Below are 18,722 nucleotides of genomic sequence, written 5' to 3'. Positions count from 1 at the left end.
TTGATTGAATGCTCATCTGACAGGCTTGTAATTACTCAGGTCATCCCATTTACCCTTTTTAAATAATGGCAGAACATGAGCTTTCTTCCAGCCTATTGAAACTTCCCTAGTGATCCAGGACTTATTAAAAATAAACATTAATGATCCAAGGAGTAGCTCAGCTGGCTCTTAAAAATTTTAGGTGCCAGTTACCTAGACTTACTGATTTAACAGAGCCCGACAATAGTAGCTGCCGTTTAACTGCCTCTTAATCACTGCTGGGATATAAATTATTCCCTCCTGCGAGGCAGCGGCATCACCCACCTCCCTCACCGCCGGGGAGAGGACAGACACACCGACAGCGCCGTTTCCATCTGCAAATGGGCTGGTGCAACTTGTTAAAGTTCATTTCACTCCTGTCATATTTAAAGGACATTATGAAATAGGTTTAAACTTGCTGGCCATACATTTTCTCATGCTCTTTTGCTTGTCAATCTTACCGTGTTCAACTCCTCATTTATATTCTCTGCTATACGCTCCTAATGGCCCCACTCACCATTTGTTATAGAGTATTTTGCCAAGGGCGGGGAGGGGGGTCAGAATCAGGAGAGTTTTATTGTTTTCATCTGTGTGAAATTGGATCTTTTGGAGAAGAGTAAATAAATTATTGAGATTTTTTTTTTTTCCCATTAGCACATACTAGACATAATCAAACCATGCTTCCCTGCACCAAGCAACCACTAACATTTCATTCAGTGATCAATTACTCTCTTGCTGTGGAGATAGGATCTAATATAGAGCTCCCTTCTGTTGGATGCAATGCATCTTGAGTTAGGGAAATGTCAACCACAGTTTTTAAGCAACACCAAGGGCAATCTCATACCAGCCGCTGGAGACCTTCTCAGAGGAAAGGACCCAGCGATGCCGCAGTTCTCCTGCTCCTCCCATAAGCCCATCTCCCTTCTACCCTGCAAACGCACATTGCAAAACAGAGAGTGAAAAAAATCCTGTGGGATTTGTTTTCCTAGCAGACATGACCAAGTGCCCCATCTTGTATTTTAGCTATTAGGAAATTGAACTGAAACACTGATCGCTCATTTCTATTAATTGCCTGCGACTGACAAGGGTAATGCACTCTGGTCTAAGTGCCATTTCCCTGTGCCTTCTGCCTACTTGCTTCTTCCAAAAGAGCAGAAAGAGCCACTAATTGTTATATTCGATACTCCCTATTTCCTGCAAGCAATATCAGTTTAATTAAATTTACATGGTTATAAGTGACCATTTCATTGCTGACATCTTCATTTTAAATGCTTCCTCAGTCCCCTACTGACCTTTTTCTTTTTCTTAAGCTGTTTTCTACCCTTCCTGCTCAGCTGTTCACACTGTCCCAGCTGAGGCTGGCTGAAATAGAGGTCTTCTCCTTCCAGAGGAGGACAGAAATCCATAAAACCCAAATCCCGTTGACTGCTATCACTGCCAGGGTATTTCCCTTCGCACTTAGAGCATGAAGGGTCTTTGAGAAGAGAATTTGGACATTTCTCTTCTTTCACCCATTCAAATCCCCTAGAGCCATTCACAGGTGAATCCAGAGGCTGCAACGCCGTTACCCTCAGCAGAAACCATCATCATCATCACCACCAAGGTGGGTACCTGAAGCTGCTGAGACAGGCACTGCTGGCGATTCCCCAGCCCTGCAAAGGCACTGCAGTGTTCTCCAAAACAATGAACAGCAAAACATTCTGCTACTTTCAGCCCAAAACCAGAGAGGATTGACCTGTGAGCGGCTGCTCCTCCCGATGCCACCGAGAGCCCACTCCTCCGGCACCCGCGCTCCAGCACCGAGGTTAAAGCTCACCCCGTTCCCGTGTGCTTTTCCCAGGGCAGCCAGGGCCACGATTCCATTGCAACTCAGAAACCTGAAAATCTGAATAAAACAGCTTAAAAACCACCCCTCTTCTCAGTAGCTCTCACTTAGGTTAGCTCAGCTCTCTGCCCAAGCCCAGAGGAAATGCCCAAAAGCTTTGTGCTTGTCCCAAGCTCCGAGTCCCTTCTGAACCTGCTTTTTGGTTGGGTCGGGCAGGAGGGTTCCTACAGCCCTCACTCCCTCCAGTTAGTGCTCAAAGTGGGGTTACATTAATGCAGGTGAGGTTACCGCTTCCAGCCGCAGTCGCTTCAAAGCGGCAGAGGTTGCCTTTGAAGGGTTGGCAGGACTGAAAATGAAACACAATTTTCAACTGCACGAGCATGAAGGAAGGAGGAAGGAACAAGCAGCTGGGGCCGAGCATCGCGCGTCCATCCTCAGAGCCTGTGCTCAGAAATCAGTTAGCGTTCGCTGTGCCGCCGGGCGGCTCCGGTGCAGACACCGGGCAGTAAGCGAGCAGCTCGGCCGCTCTAAAAGAACGGAGAACAGTCTTGCATTGCCGCGCACCAAGGATGCTCGTTGCTCTGCTCCTTCCCATCTCACCGTGCGCTACCTTTGCCGCACAAGGCTCCCTGGTGAGGAGAGCAGCCACCAACAGGGACTTCAACAACTGGTTCTCTTGCAATTAATGGGACCACAATTTTCTTCGGTTGTTTTGACATATTTTTCATGAGATTATGTGGTTGGGTTTTTTTCTGGAACGAGGGAGAAAAATAATAGCAGCAGTGGTTCTTATAAATCACTTTTATCTGGAGGTTTCAAAGCACTTTGTAAAGGAAAAGATTACAAAAAACCCCAGGTTTATGTACAAGTGAAGTAGGTAGTAACTGCAAAAAACCACCAGCTATGGCTATCAACTCTAGTGACCCTACCAACACCAGCTCTACCTGTAGATAGCAGAGAGGTATGCTGGGGACAAGAAGTCACGTAGAAAGAAAATTGGTGTTCCTGTCTCATCTGCCATTCTCCTCTAGTAAGAGTTTGTACCAAAACATTCACTTTGTCAGGGAAATGCACGCAACATCATCCATGCAAAACTTCTGCTTGATGTGTCATGCCACATTCTGACTATGATAGTTTAGTAAAAAGAAATGTACACAAGAATTAGAAACGTATTGATTATGAATGCAGTCTGATCGGACTTCTATCCTTGGGGGTGGGTGAAGAGAGAAAAAAATATTTTCTGAAGAAACAGTAGTTAGCTTACTGAAAAAAAAAAAAAAAATCCATTCTCTTGACTTGAGAGATAGACAAGCTGACAATGAAAGCACAACTCAAATTAAATATATTGTAGGCATCCCTTTAGAATTTGTGCCATGTCTAATTCACCTTGGAATTGAAGTCATCACATTTTACTTTTCACGAGAAGTACAAGAATAATAAAGGAAGTTTGTCTCCCTATGAAAACAGGGCAAATCTTTAGCACAATGGTAAATTATTTCTAATTCATTGCAAGGGAGCCATAAAATAAATGACATAGAGCTGTCAAGTAAAATTCATCTAAACACTTCTAAAAATCTCACAGGGAAACTTCCTTCTTCTGCAAAATACAGTTACAAGGAAGTGGGTCAACTGTATAAATCTAGATGTAAATTCCTCAGTATACCATGACTAAATGAAACCACGAGGAAATCTCAGTTTAAAAATCTGACTTGATTTGTCTTGTAAGATTTGCACCAGAAACAAACAGCTTCAGTATAAGAACTTCTTAAGAGCACGTGAGGGCCTGATTTCAGACCCCCCTACAGAAACCTGACGTCCTTGCATCTAAATCGACCGTGACTTTAGACCAGCAGAAGACTGAGGCTCTCTGACTCCAGACACGACTTCGATTCCCAGCGCTCGGTCCTGCTGCATCCTTACCTGCCGGCCAGACCCCAAGGCATGGCTGCAACACACAAAACCCAGCTGAAGGATGCTATAAATATAATAATAGTTTTTTTTCCTCTCCTCCTTTTAATTGCCTCGGTCTTGTTGCAGCTCTGTGCGTGCCTGACCTCCGTCAGAGCAACCCTCGGGCTGTTCTCACTGCTACCTGCTGCGGCTGCCGCAGGAGGACCGCGAAGGTAAAGCACTGCGGGGGCTCTGGCCACTTTCTTCTCATCAGACAGTACCTGTAGCAGGGACATCGTCTTCAGAGTCCTACATTGGCTGTGAAGATGCATTTGATATGGAGCTGAAGCCGAGCAGACTGATTATACCACTGTTGCCATGTGTGTTAAGTCAGAGACAGAACTCCAAGCAGCCAAAAGGCAAATCTGGCCCAGTTTCTCCCCTTTCCCTCTGGGGAGAATTCAATCAAGAATTGATTAATGCTTGAATTCTCATCAAGAATTAATAAGTTCCTGATGTGGTGAAAATGAATACTCTCAGAGAAGCAGCCAAGCTTGTTGTTTTGGGGCGGGGGGGAAGCAGAAATTATATATATTTGGCAAGTCTGATGCCATGGCTAAGTTACAGAGAGGGGAAATTCTGAATTCCCTGACTGTTTATGCTTTTTTAATAATGTAATGAGTGCATTGACTGAAGGCCAGTTCTCAGAGATAACTTGGACTGCTTCCACCACAGTTTTCTCAAGCTTAGGTACAATGCTTAGACTCCTTACAAACATACCGGGAGAGATCCGGGCACATCCCTTCACAGCCTTGGTAGGACCCAGGTCCCAGTAAACAGGGGACACTGATGCTCAAGATGCCTTTGAAGTGTCTTAAATCTTGTTCCTTTCTGGAACTTTTGCATTTTACCGCTAGGCAAGAGCGGCAACTAATGCTGAAATAAGACTGAAGGATGGGTTTTTGCTACGGGATTGATTTATTTATTTAAAGCACCCCGTTCTTGCTGCCTACCTTCACTGGCTGGAGCCCCCATTCCAAAAGGGATCCTCCAGCCTCAGGTGGGTCAGGTGTCCACGTCACACCTCCTGTCACAGGGTCCTCACTCCCAGTTACCTTGTTGGAGGCCCAGTCCCACCAGTACAGGTATGCTGGAGGAGAATATAGACCAACATCCACCTGTCTCAGCACCCAGTGAGGTCTGCCCTGGTCATACCTGCAGAAATACAGCCACAAAAAGCCAGGCAAACTCCGCTGGAAATCCTTCCCCCAGCTCAAACACGAGATGCTTTGCATCATTACGAGCGAGAGCTTTGGGGTACGCACGCCCAGGAAAGGAGCTACAGGGAGATGGTAAAGTTTAGTGTTAAAAATACAGCTGTACCTGTGTTAAAATACAGCTGTACCTATATACCCGCTGATGTCAAGCACTTGTAGGTTAGGCAGCAGCTAAGCACTGGGCTCGGGTGCTTTAGCTGTTCTGAAGTTCTTAAATCCTCAAGCAGCGAAAGTTTCAAGAATAAAAAAAATAGATGCTGAAATACAGTTAAACCTCAAGAACTGGAGGCGAGAGAGTTAGAGCACACGTTACTGAGGTGCAGGGAAGGCTGTCATTCAGTCCAGGAGGGAGAAGACACAGGGAAATAATAATCTCAGGTGATTTCTTACAATCACTATGTCCTCAAATCCTTCCAGAGGACACAGCCAAGGAGGTTATAAAAGTTATTATCTGAAGAGACACAGGAACAAGCAATATCCCTGGCACAATCGCTACTTGTAATTATCTTGAAGCATTTCCTGGAAGAGTCATCATGCATGTTGCAGCATCTGCCTATTTCCCCGGTGTAACCACAGCAACACTTGCTTTTCTGCTCCGACTGGCAAAGAACAGAAGGGATTTGGGGATAATAGCAGGGAGCGGAAACGCCAGGTGAATACTGTGGAATATGAAATTCCAGACTGCATTTGTTTATATTTAGCAATCGTTTGCTTTTATGAAAAGAGTTATCAAATGGTGATCATCCGGAATTAAAAAGCCAAGCGTGACTTTTGTCTGCATCACCAGCAGATGTTTTGGTCTGCAGAAGATGGCTGCATGAAAGATAGCTGTGCTACACTGCTCTCATTACCAGCCTGGAGGGATGTGGATTGTAAAATGTATCTTAGCGATGCCTCACAACGATGATTAAAATTAAGGTAGAACTGAATAAAATATCATTGTAAAGAAATAATTAAAAAGTCTAGACCACATATCTGTTACATACAGGGGAAGGCTTTTTATTTTATTTTACTGCTTACTGTTCATCTTGGGGTGGAAACCAGAAAACAGGTTTCTGTTTTATTTCATTCATTTTCTTCCATTGCTGCATGAACATTCATTTGTGTACATGCAACAACAGCAGAAAGATATATCCCCCAAAACCCCTTATGGAATATGCTTGATTTCCATGGCAAAAATGTGCAAGGGGGGGGGGGAAACTGTGCAAATGTGGGGAAAAGGAGTTTGGGGAAGGGAGGGAAGGGCAGGTTTAAGACCACTAGAGGTTTTTTTTCCCTCCCTCCATGACAAGATCAGGTCCAATACTGATTTAATTCCACCTCAGATCTCTTTGCCCTTTCAGCTGCTTATCAGGCATAGCTTTGTCTAAAATCCACCTTTACACATCCAACTTAAAACAAAGTCAGTGATTAATTTGGCTAGAAAGTCCAAGCTGGACTTCCATCATGTTTGCATAGGCACTTCACCTGGATGTGAGTTTTATTCTCCATATTCTTCTCCCTCCGCATCTCCCAGCTACAAAATAAGCACTGCCACAGAAAACAGCATGGTCCCTGGTCAGGGAAGTCAAAGGACTTTATGTCCTTTTTATAAAGGGAAAAAAAAAAAAAAAGCATCTAAATAGTTAATAAATTACAAGGGAGAAAGAAATCCACTTATTTTTGTCCCTTGTTGCCATGCATTTTCTTTCATTTACATGACTAAAATCAGACCAGAAACTGTTGCTTATATCCATGGCACTGCTCTTGTTTCACACAAAGCGAGGAACAAATAAAGCTGCACACGTTTCTCCATCTCCACATGGCTGTGGATGTCAAGAACACAATATTTCTTTTCTTCCATTCTCCAAAGCCAAGCCCTGGTCATTTTGTGTGAAAAGACTCTTACAATAACAATCCCAGAAAATATATATTCTTCTCTCTGCCTTTGCCATATTTGAAAGTGCATACAACAGAGTCTACGGGACCTATACCTGACTCCTTGTTTGTTTGGGGTTTGTTTGGGGTTTTTTGGAGGGGGTTGGGGTTTTTTTTTTTGTTTTGTTTTTTTTTTTTTTTTCCTGGAAGGAAACCAAAATCCTGCTTGGAGCAGTGCCCCAGCCTCGATGGGAGCAGCTGGGCTGGGGATGGAGCAGCCCACCCACACCGCTCCAAAGTAGCCAACGTGCTGTCTTTTGTCAGAAAATAGCTATAGGCTATGCCACTGCAGTAAAGCCCATTTCCTCGCCCAAGGAAAATGTCAGTAAAGGTTGAAGAAAAAGCACAAAGCCAGTCAATACTTTCTCATAAAAAAACTCATCAATTTATCTATACATACACCAGTCAAAATGAGGTACAGCAAGTACTGATGGAAAGCCATAAAGAGAAATATTTAGCAACATTCTTGGTACTTTCTTTGACTGGCTGGATAACTAAAATACCTTAAAAAAAGAAAAAAAAAAAAGAGACATGATGCTTTAAGACTAATTGAACCAATAATCAAAGGCTGTCTCTAATTCCTGGACTAGGAGGTCAATTACTGAAATAAATTTGACAGCAGATAGATGGTAACAGTGTGCAATTACCATTTAAAGACTTGATAATTATGGCAAGAATTAGTCTGCATTTTCAACTGCAGCAAAATCCATCAATTTTTAGTAGTTATTATCTTGATTATAAGAAGAAACGGATTCAGCTATGTCTTGTCAAACTGACAGAAACCTGAAAATACAATGGGCGCTGATAACAGGCTGATGAAACGAGGCAGTGGGTTTAAAGTTTCCATTCCTTAGCTGGAAACTTAAATTGCAGATGTGAGAAAATTTTAATGTTCAGAACATTCGGCAAGGATAGATGTAGACAAATTTAAACTCATAAATAATAGGACTGAGAACTGCATATTTTTATGAGGTTTGTGAAAATTAGTCAAAATATGGGCTTCTCACACAGACATTTAAACTCTCAATTTTGAAAGTCAGAGTCAGCTACAGAGTCACAATCCTGCATATTTAAAGAATTAGCGTGCTCTTCTTCCATTCCCCAGGGCTTTATGAACCTTTCGGTTCATGGGTGCACGCTTTCAAAGCTCCACAAGGTTGGTGAGTTGGGTTTTGCTGTAACCATTTCTTTAAAAATAAAATAAAATGTAAAAAAAAATCTGAAATCTAAAACTCTCAGTAAGTCACAGATGGAGTTTGATGTCCTTTCTTGCTTGAGGTGGACTGTATTATATTTTTCCCTATTGAAACAATCTGAAAACAGAACAGTTAAGATCTCCCTGTTATTCACAAATCTGCAGTCCGGAGAGGTTCAGAAAAGTCAGAATCAGGTAAACCTCGGGAGTCCCTGCTGCCCTGGGAGAACGAATACCTGCACAGGAGAGCGGCAGTACTGCTCAGCCTAGCAGAGCTCAGCACTAACTACATGCAGAAAAAGCCAGAAAAACGGGTAAAACACAGTAGCTAAGAGGCATTGTAACAGCAGCCATGACACCACTAACAGTTAGATAATCTGCACACTTGGAGTCATTAAAAAATGCAATTTAAAAAAAAAAAAAAGTAAACAGTTTTTGGTCAGGGTTTTTTTTAGTAAAAATTTTTCAAGAAACACATCAAGAAAAATTAAAATCCTCAACAAGTGACCGTTATGGGAAATGAAACAAAACAAACATTTTCAGTAAATAATTTCCTCCCCCCCAAATTTAAAACAAAAATCACTTAAAGTACTCCTGAGGAAGAAACAATGAAAAAAAGTGGCTTTAATATCTGCTGTGATGCTTTCCCCCCTCTATCTTGCAATGCTCCTCAAGACCTGTGTTCCAAAATTACTCTCCCCCTCTGCTTGTTGTTGCCACTTTCAGATCCCTTTGCTGACACTACTCTTTGCAACAATTATTTTTGCCTCAAGAACTTTTTTTTTTTTTTTTTTAAGTTTTTTTTACATTAGGTGAATTAGTGTGTCAAGTGATCTGATTTCACTGCACTTCATGTAAATTTATTTACTTAGTGGCCTCTTGGTTTCATGCTGAGTTTGGACAAATGTAGTCTTTTTTTAAATTATAAATAATTAACCAGAACTCCTACTCTATTGGAAGTTGCTACTCCACTGTCAGTCTAAATAGCCCAGTGCTTTTTTTGTATGCATGTTTTGTGTAAATTGCCACTTAGAGGAAAATAAATGCTCAGAACAATGACCGCCTGAAGTCGTAAAGGATAACATCCCTCTTACATGGTAAGCTTATTTTTATTAGAAACCGCATTTGTGCTTTTAATTATTTAATAAAAAAATCATAAAAGGAACTCACTTCAAAATATACGTAATCTCAATTACCACGTGTCCAACCACCTGCAGACACGCAGCGTGGCAGGAGCGCACAGGAGGGAGCGACACGAGCCATTCCCGGCTTGAATCCTGCACCAGGACTGGGCTCAGGAAGGTCTCCACACCAGTAACACACTGGTGAGGACCTCAACACCTGTACAGATCTTCTTTACATCCCCCGGAGGGGCAAGCTGGAACCGTTTTGGCCAAATTGTTGTGTCTTCAGCCCTCTGCTTTCCAGTGAGAGCCGGGTACCCGACCAAGCGCTCCCCGGGCTCCTGCACCCTGCCTGACGGAGCTGGGGGCTGTGGCCCCGGTCACGCTCCCCTTTGAGTCTCTCCTCTCCCCTCCCAGAAATAAGTATTTATTACATGGAGTCTTAAAACCTGCACGTTAATCTCTTTTTTTTTTTTTTTTTTTAAGCTTTTAAAAAATGTTTTAAACTTTTTTTAAACTTTAAAAAATGAAAAAAAACCCACAAACACCAAAAAAAAGCCTGAAACAGTTCAGACATCTTGACCCACAGCAGTTTCAAAATCCCATGTGCAGCTGTAAGTGGAGCACATTTTCCACCCTGAAGAGATGAGGGAGGTTACAGGCGGCGAGAAAAACACATGGTGAGGAAGAAGCTCCAATATAGCACCGATGCAAACAGGCTGGAAGTTTTCCAAGCCCAGGGACTGGGGAGTTGAGGGATCAATATAGACAGATCCTGATAGAAAGTCAGGAGGAAGAAGAAAAAAAACCACAAAGTTTGTGCAGGAGAGGCAGCCCTGCTACTTCAGGGATAACAACAAACCTGTTTCAGAAGAAACACGGATCAGCCGCATCACCCAGCCAGGAGAAAGGGGGAAACCCCACAGCACTAGTGTGGGAAAAGCCCTTTGGTGGGGGTCACAGCCCTGTAAATCTCCCCAGCAAGGTCTCCTGACCTTCCTACCTTGCTCTTCCAGGTAAAAGCAGTAACAAACCCATTTTCCCAGCGCTGGTATGCTCTCACCTGGGTGTCTGGGTCACCTCCCCGCAGCCGTAGGGCTTCGTGGGGCTTTCTGCAGCTCCAGCTCCATCCCCAGCCCAGCAAACACGCGGGACACCCGGCCTCGCCTCCCGCTCCCGTGCGGCGAGCTGTAACGCCGCTGCGACGCTCGCTCTTCCATCAAGAGGCGAGGAAAACACTTCGCAGTCATAAAGGTAACTACATCCCAGATTGGAAGGAAAGGCTACTGATTCGTTAACAGGGTAATTAGTAAAGAAGTACCACCTGTATGTCATTTCCTTCAGGAAGAGCAATTGAAAATGAGCCAGTTCTTATTCTGGCCAAGTGCTGCTGGCTGCAGTGAGAATACTGCAAATATGCTGAAGAAGCATTCCAACACAAAGCCGTGGAACTCCAAACCAAGACTGGGCTGTCAAAGGAAAAAAAAACCAACCAAAAACCCAAACAAAACATACAGCTGCATGTATTCTGTTTTGACATGTTCCTGCCCTGATGTCCCAAGCAAATGGGGAGAACCGTGCTGCAACCCCCAGGCTGAGATTGGCTATGCAGCATAGGAGTACAAACTCCACAGGCATTTTTTTTTTTTTTTCTAAATGCAAATTGTCCTGCAGCCAGGCAGGGACATCTCCTGTGCTTACAGAGATGCTCTGCAAAAGGAAGCAGCGCAGCAGGTATTGCCAGCTGGGCACTGTGTGGCCAGGCACCGGGGCAGAGCCTTTTTTTCCAGAAATACTCATATTTCCAGGCAGCGATAGAGTGGGACAGCCCTGCTCTGCAGGTTTAGCCACATCAAAGAGGGATGTGGCCTCAGTGAGGCCACCGGGGCCTCCAGCATGGCAAAAACAACGCACAGGTCTTGTTAAATAAGGCTTATACATCTGCAGCGCTTACGCATTTCCAACAAGTGAGACTGCTGGTATTTCCCACCGGGTGACTGACTGACTTCTCTGCATTTCAAGCTTATTAACAGATGGTAAAAGTCCAAAAGCTATGACATTTCGTTGTAATACTGAAGAACAGAATGAAATGTTTGAACATTAGAAATAATGCTCTGCCCCCAAAATAGTGCCAATAATGCCAACTTGGTATTAAAAGCAAAATATCAAGTAAAGGTATATTGGTCCCATACTTTCTCCTTAAACTCGTGCTCAGGGATTTGTCAGCTGGGTGTCAGCAAAGGTTGTGGGATGCGGTGAGCTGGGATCTGCCTCCCATGCACCTGATGGTGGCAGCGGCACCTTTTGTTCTCACTCCAGTGAAGCACATGATTGTAAGACTTTTTCCTCTCCATTACATTATTGAGAAAAGTGTAAATCTTATTATTCCAGAATATGAAGAATAATAAAAAAAACTTGGGATGCCCTTGATGCCTTCCTGAAAGGTGAATGCTAGTTAGCACAGTCCTACTTGTTTCTGCATTTGCACTGAAGGTACTCAGGAGTTTTTGCAGGTGAAGAATGCATTAAAAAAGCCCTGAAACCTTCCTGCTAAAGTGAAGTAGCTAAAAACATGAGAAAAAAGAATGTACAAAAGCATTTCTTTCACTGAGTGAAACACTCTTACAATAGCACAGAGACCACACCAGGGTTGGAAGCCAGGGATTATTCTCTGTGTGAGCAATTTGTCTCACACTTGAGCGCTGCTTAGATCTTTCAAATTTCTGTTAAATACCTTTTTTTAAAAAAAAAAATGGGTTTTTTTCAGCAATATCAGCTGCCATGGATTTGTCTGCTGACTTTTAACGAATCCTCGGTAGCGGTAGTTTTTCTGTTTCAGGTATCAGATGGGTGTACCTGTGTGCATCATGCGGGTCCTGCCTGCTTAACTTCTCTCCATGGACAGGCAGAGTAGAAATAAAGAACAAAATCACGTAACACTGAATATTACGGGGGGTAGGGGGGAAGAAAGGATGACCATTTTAATACTCAGTAACAAAAGAACTAAGGTACTTTGCTCTTTTCCTATTTTCCTTGGCAAACAAAGAACATTTGTTATATTTCTGTATAATGAATACATATAGATTTCAGAATTTCAGTATAAGTGGAGTTTTCCCTAAGGGATAATAAGAAAAGAATGAGTATTACTGGGTTTCCAGGTTCCTGGATATTTATAAAATCACCATTATTCTGGTGATCTTTAATGAAGAGGAGTAGAAATTCACCCTGCTAATCTTTATAGCTGTATTCTACCACCTGGATCTGCTCTTTTCACCTCCATTCATGCCTGGTATGTTGAGCTTTTTTCTTCCATTTCATGGCTAAGTGTATTTTAATACTGGATAATGTTATTTTTGCAGGTATTTCACATGCCACTTAGCTTAAAGTTCTGTGTGCTTGGAAGGTTATGTGATGTTATCCGACAGAGAGTATATAAAGCATGTTAGAGATGCTAATGTTATATAAGATGATAGTTTGATCCAGGAAATGATCATACCATGAAATAAATGAGGTATTTGAATTCAGGGTGTTTGCCATTCAGGTTCATCCCTGCTTTGCCGTAGATCAGCTCTAGATAGTTGGTTGTCTGTGGTGTCCAGAGGTCCCAGCCAAAGCCAAGGGCAGCTCGACCTTGGTGTGGGGACAAGAAAACCCACCGTAGACCACAAGCTAGACAGGGCTATGAATGACAGTTAAACCAGATTCCCAGCAAAGAAATGGCATCAGGAGGAAAAAAAAAAAAAAACAAAAAAACAAAAAACCAACAAAAACAAACAGACCAAAACAAAAGAGAAACTTGCTGATTACAGCTAAGGCTTTTGAAGATTACATCAAGTCAAACTTTTATTAGCAAAGTTGTATTTCATGTAAAATGAAAATATCTTTTAAAACCATACGTGCACATATGCATGATACAAACAGCAACTACAGTACAACACGTTTCTCTAAACTTTAATAAATGCACACTAACATTTAGCTCAAAAAGTAACATTGGAACGGTGACACCACATTTGCTTTGATCTTTTGTCATGAAATTACAAAGTATCTTGTTTAAAGTAATAATAACAAAAAACAAAACAGACAGTATGCTTTGGCTCAAACCCACCTACTGGTTCCTGCCTGAAAACCAAACAAATCAGTGCAGATCACTTGAGACTTTTACATGAAAGATATGGAGCTGCAATGTAAACATGTACTGGTACTCCAACACGGTTTATACGTCTTATTTTGAAATACTAAACATTAACAGAGATGCAGCTGAGGGCTTGATCCATTGTCGAACAAAGGAAATTCTCTTGCCATGAAGAATTTCCTTGCTTTATATCCATTCTTACAGGTACGTAAAATAATCTAAATTTACCACTCATCTGCAAAAAAATGACTATAAAAAATTATGATGAGATTTCCTTTCAGAAGTGTGCAAGGATCAGTGAATGTTATTCTAACTTTAGTTTACAAAACTGCATATGGAATTACTGCTAGAAACCTCCACCTTTTTATATAGAAAGATTGTGTTAGTATTTGTTTTCATCTCAAAAATAAGATTGGCCTGAAAACTTTTATTAAAACCTCTCATGCATAGGAACTGACCCATTCAGTCAATGGAAGTAGTTATCAGAAAAAGAGCTACTCATTAAAATTTGTGTAATAAGAACAGAACAGAACAAATATCATAAAACATTAAATGATATGCTAATCAGATCCATTTAAAATGTAAGTTACAAAGAAGGTTTTTTTTAATTTATTATGCATACACACATTTTTATCCAGAGGGGAAAGTCATTTTCTGATTTAGTTCCTAATTCTGCTCTTCCTAAAGATCCAGCCCCAGAAGGGCTTCGATAGCCAGTCCTGTACTGTTATCCTTGCTGAAGAGCAGAGTCAAGCGCAAGTGAGGATTTCTTGAGACTGGGCCCCCAAATTTTGCCAGAGACTGAAGCTGGAGCCATTCCTGCAAGTTCTTGATTGTGCAATCACTTTTTTTTTTTTTTTTTTTAAATAAAAACTTAGGTCTGAGGTTACAATCTACATCAAATCAATGGTACGCTGCTCTGTGAATGTGAACGGCTCACTTGCATGGGAGCTAACACATACCAGGGCTTCCCATATAGTTAGGAAGAGCTGATTTTATTTGCTTAATCTTATGCACAGCCAAAACTGCATGACTTTTTGAGAAACATCCATCCCTCTCTTGTTCCAGAGGCAGCTACTTAAATCCGCAAGCCAGGATTCCGGGGGCCAGGGAAATGCCTCCTCCTTGCTGGATGAAATTGCATCCCGCGTTGACTAAGATATCAAATCTGAAAGTGTCGTTTCCCCTCTCACACTTGTACTGCCAGCAAAATGTAATGGCGTATTGTAACCAAATGTAACCAAACTAAGAGCCACGGTGCTGGGTAATTAATAATTCCCTCTCCGGCACGGCTTGCATGCTCGCACGACTGGCTGTCCCTGACTCCCTTCTCCCAGCAGGCAGTCTGAAATTCCCTGCTAGGTATTAATTAATGAAATCTCCACAGATTTCCATCAACTGATTTTAATAAACACTCCTGGCCAGAGTTTAAAAAAAATTATTGGATTTAATGTACTATTTCAGACCTGCGGTACAGTTGGCGATACTTTTTATTCAGCCTACATGGCCCCCTTCCTCTCACCTGTAACAGACTGCCCAAGAAAAAAATGCAGCCCATCTCCTGGCGATGACAAAAAAACTGCTCGGGAAACTCTAAGCTTGCTCTGTCAGTTTACTTTTGAAAGCAAATCTCTAAAAAACCATTAGTGTCCTGCACTTTCCAAGGTACACTGTATGAGTGGTACCCTTACAATAGAAAATAAAACCCCAATGGGAAGAAAAAAAAGGAAAAGAAATTATTGGGAAAGAGAAAAAAGCTCAGGTGAGTGAGATTCCCCGGGAGTTTTAGCCATTTGTTTAATATTCATTGGGCATATTCCTCAAAAGTCAGTGCACACTGTACAAATTCCATTGCACATCTTTTTGTCACTGTATGATTTTTAGGCCCTAAGGCATCATGAAACACCAACATGAAGATTTAAGGCTCTGAATTAAAATTTTAATAGAAAAAGCACTCATACTGGCACAGATGAGTAGCACATCACAGGAATGTCATAAACATCCCTTAGCAGCAACAGAACAATTGATAGCACAGGGGATTTATATTCATTATTCGATAATTTGACACTCACTAATACGATTGGAAATTTGTGTCTGTTTAACATCGGCGTTTTCTGGGACAAGGAGCCTAGCTGATCCGCAGCCACCCAAAGTACAAGAAAATGGACACCCGTGTCTGCGGGTGGGTCGCATCCAGCCTCCCCCACGCGTGTCTGCCCAAGGCTCTGCTCCGGTTAGTGACCCTGCGCTGGGAGAGCTCTGCCGGGCGCAGGTACAGCCCTGGTTTTCTTCCTATTTCAAAGCCCCTTGATCTTGCGCCGGTGAGGATGATTCCTAAAGGGCGTACATTAAAACCAGCCCAAAGCTTGCAACAAAGGTTGTCACGAGCCTAATCAGTTCTTAGACTTTATCGGGTTTGGGCTGCAGCAGACGAGAATCAGCAGATAAAGATTCTGGTGGGAAATGTCTCTGTTGACGAGATGCCAATTTTCACTTTTCTCCAATTATGCAAGATTTTTTTTCCAAAATAAAAAAGACTTTGGACTTTTTCAGCACTTGGATTGAGTGAAATGCAGAAAATAAAACTTTATAAATAATAAAAGTTAATGTCTTGGGTCACTGACATGCAGTGGGGTGATTTTTGCCTCATCTTTTTATACTCATACACACACGGCATCACTGGGGGTTTCGGGCTGGCTGTTTGGGGTTTGCTTTTCCCAAATAGAGGCTATATGAAAGGCCCTTACAAGCTACAATTAAAAAAAAAAAAAAAAAGAGAGGAACAGATATGCAGAACCATCGAGCACCAAAGGCCATTTACTGCTTTCCAAAATTGATGAGCGCTGGGGAGAAGCCCCAGCGTAAGGGGAGCTGTGTACGAACCGTGGCCTTTCTACTGGTAACAACCTGCATTTCTGTGGGCAACTAACGGGTCTTAATTGTAGCCCTTCCTGGAAACTCATAACCGTGTGAGTAATTCTTGCTTCCTCTCTTTCTTCCATTGAAGTAATGGAGACCATGAAGGAGCCATCGGGGATACTTGCCTAATTACTATCATGATGCAAAATGGCTTTTAGGATCTATTCCTCCTGCAGTAACTATTTAAAAACTATTATAATTGAAGTGACAATCGTTTGTAAGCGCAAGAAGAAATGAAGCCATATTGATACTCTACTCAAATAAGCATATTCAAAAATACAAATGCTTTTAAAGAAATTCAGAAGATTCCAATACAAAAAGACCAAAAAAATGTGCTGCACAGCTTTGCTGAGTTAGTGTTGGAGAGGCAAAGAAAAGGACCAGATTTAAACCAGCATTCAGTAAACAAAATATAAAAGAAACTATACCATAATATTTTCTCTTTGCTTTTGCTTCTGTTTATTTAACAATGAATAGCTTGAAAACAAGCGATCTCTTGAAAGTCAGGTAGGTCTATTTATGTGATACTAGAAAGATGTATATGACTGGTATACACACAACTCCTTCTGAAAACTAGTTTTGCTGGTCCAAACTCATATTGAGAAGCAATTCTATTCATTCCTACACAGCTATACAGACTCATGCTAGCAACGTGTCTCATTTCAAAATAAAACAAGGCTGATTTTTACTTGTGTCAATATTAATATCATATGTACAACGTCTCCATGAAATGTATGCTAGCGCACAAATATACAGATATGAGACAGACAACAAGCATTTTGCTTAGAAATGCAGCTTGCAGAGACTGGGGAAAACAAAATATTTTCTAATAATGGTGGATGGGAACCCTGTTTTGCCTTGCCACAGGAAAGATACTGCAGCTTAACTTATTTAAGGAAATAGTGCCAGCTACTGGTCAGAAGATTCATCCACAAGGCCAGAGCTTTGTCTTTTAAGAGAAATTTTTCTGTGGATAAAGTTGCATCTCTAAGTATTGGTAATTGCAGTCAGCTGTAACCACTAAAATAATTTTAGAGTGTCATAAGCAAAGGAGTTTATTTCTGTATGAAAAATTATACAATATATAGAATATATTTCTCCAGTATTTTAAATTCTCATTTTTCTCAGTAGGATGCATTGTGTCACTTTGCAGAGTAACCTGTTGGTTTTGATTGATATTCTTGTTGTGTTATAACCTCTACAATGCCGAGGCCACGGTACGTGAGGGAATACTACATATAAATGTACGTACAAAGTGACAACAGCCATAGAGGAAAAAAAAAATACTCTATAGAGAAACATATTCCAAACCTAAGAAACACACGCAGTAGCAGTTAAGTATACAGGTGTAACACTGAGAAATTCTGTTTTGGTAAGACCGAGTAAGATGTTTTGTATAGGAAAAAATTATTTGTTTTGTTTTAATTAGAAGAAAACGCCTAGAAATTAGGATGGAAAATCATCTTTTAGTGGCAGTGACTTATTTTTGTATTACCTGGCTGTCAGGTCCCTGACTGGCGCAATTGGCAACCTGCTTCCAATCACATGTGGCAACTGCGGAGTACTAATCAAGATAAATATCACAATTAAACACAAATCATTCTTGCTCATATTTTAGGCGTGGAGAGGAAAAGTTGCTGTAGAACTCCCAGTGCTTTCCACTGATCCTTTTTCCTTAGATCCAGAATAAGCTCCAATAAATGAACCATCTTCATTGAACATCCCATGCTCCCCTTCTCCATAATCTACCAGACTATCAGCACTTTCAGTGGCTTTAATGTCCCCGTTAATTGACTGGAGGCTGCCTTTCAGCGGCTTTTCATCGCTGTCACTACAAAACAAAGAAACGCCTTTCCAAAAATCTAGCTTTTAATTACAAGCATGGAAACTGCTCTTTTATTGTGAAAGCAAGCAGCAGGAGGGAAGAACGAGGGAAACGTTTCTGTGGGGGTCGTACATTGAGAATGATCTGACCCCGTGAGTCCTGCTCGGTCCGGTGCACCTCAAACAGGTCATGCACACCGACCTGAACTCCCCACATACGTGATTTGGGGATTATTACAACAACGGAATTGGTTAAAAAGGCAAACATCAATGAAAACTACACGTGTGTTTTGCTTTTTCCCTTTTTGCCTTGGACAGACAGAAGAATGGACAGAGAGGGAAAGGGAAAGTAAAGGAAACGCTGGAAAGGATTCGAGGGATCCGTTCCAGCGATCGGTGCTGTTGTCAAGTCTTTGGCACCTTACAGAAAAAGACATTTTCATTTTACAAAACAGTGGGCAATATTCAGGGCCTATTTAGTTCATTTTGCTTTTGAGGTGGGTGGGTGAACTGATGTAAAGTTGTGGAATGAGGCATCAGCTGTAGGTTTTATCTCACTGCTTTGTGAGCATTTCTTTCATTTTAGATGACTAACAAAGGG

General features: G+C 41.8%; 1 protein-coding gene across 4 annotated transcripts in view; it reads right to left on the bottom strand.

Annotated features, from left to right (window-relative positions):
* Window positions 1-13,062: 13,062 nt before the first annotated feature.
* The window catches only part of CHL1 (cell adhesion molecule L1 like), a 141,332-nt gene continuing 135,672 nt past the window's right edge, over window positions 13,063-18,722 (bottom strand). For all 4 annotated transcript variants that reach the window (XM_030043954.2, XM_030043957.2, XM_030043956.2 and 1 more), the window contains one exon: window positions 13,063-18,128. In XM_030043954.2, the coding sequence (XP_029899814.1) occupies window positions 17,912-18,128 (217 nt within the window). In that variant the 3' untranslated portion in view covers window positions 13,063-17,911. The remainder of the gene's footprint in view (window positions 18,129-18,722) is intronic.

This window comes from Aquila chrysaetos, chromosome 20 (assembly GCF_900496995.4).
Source record: "Aquila chrysaetos chrysaetos chromosome 20, bAquChr1.4, whole genome shotgun sequence".
Classification (NCBI taxonomy): Eukaryota; Metazoa; Chordata; class Aves; order Accipitriformes; family Accipitridae; genus Aquila; species Aquila chrysaetos.
This window is presented reverse-complemented; position numbering and strand designations above follow the sequence as displayed.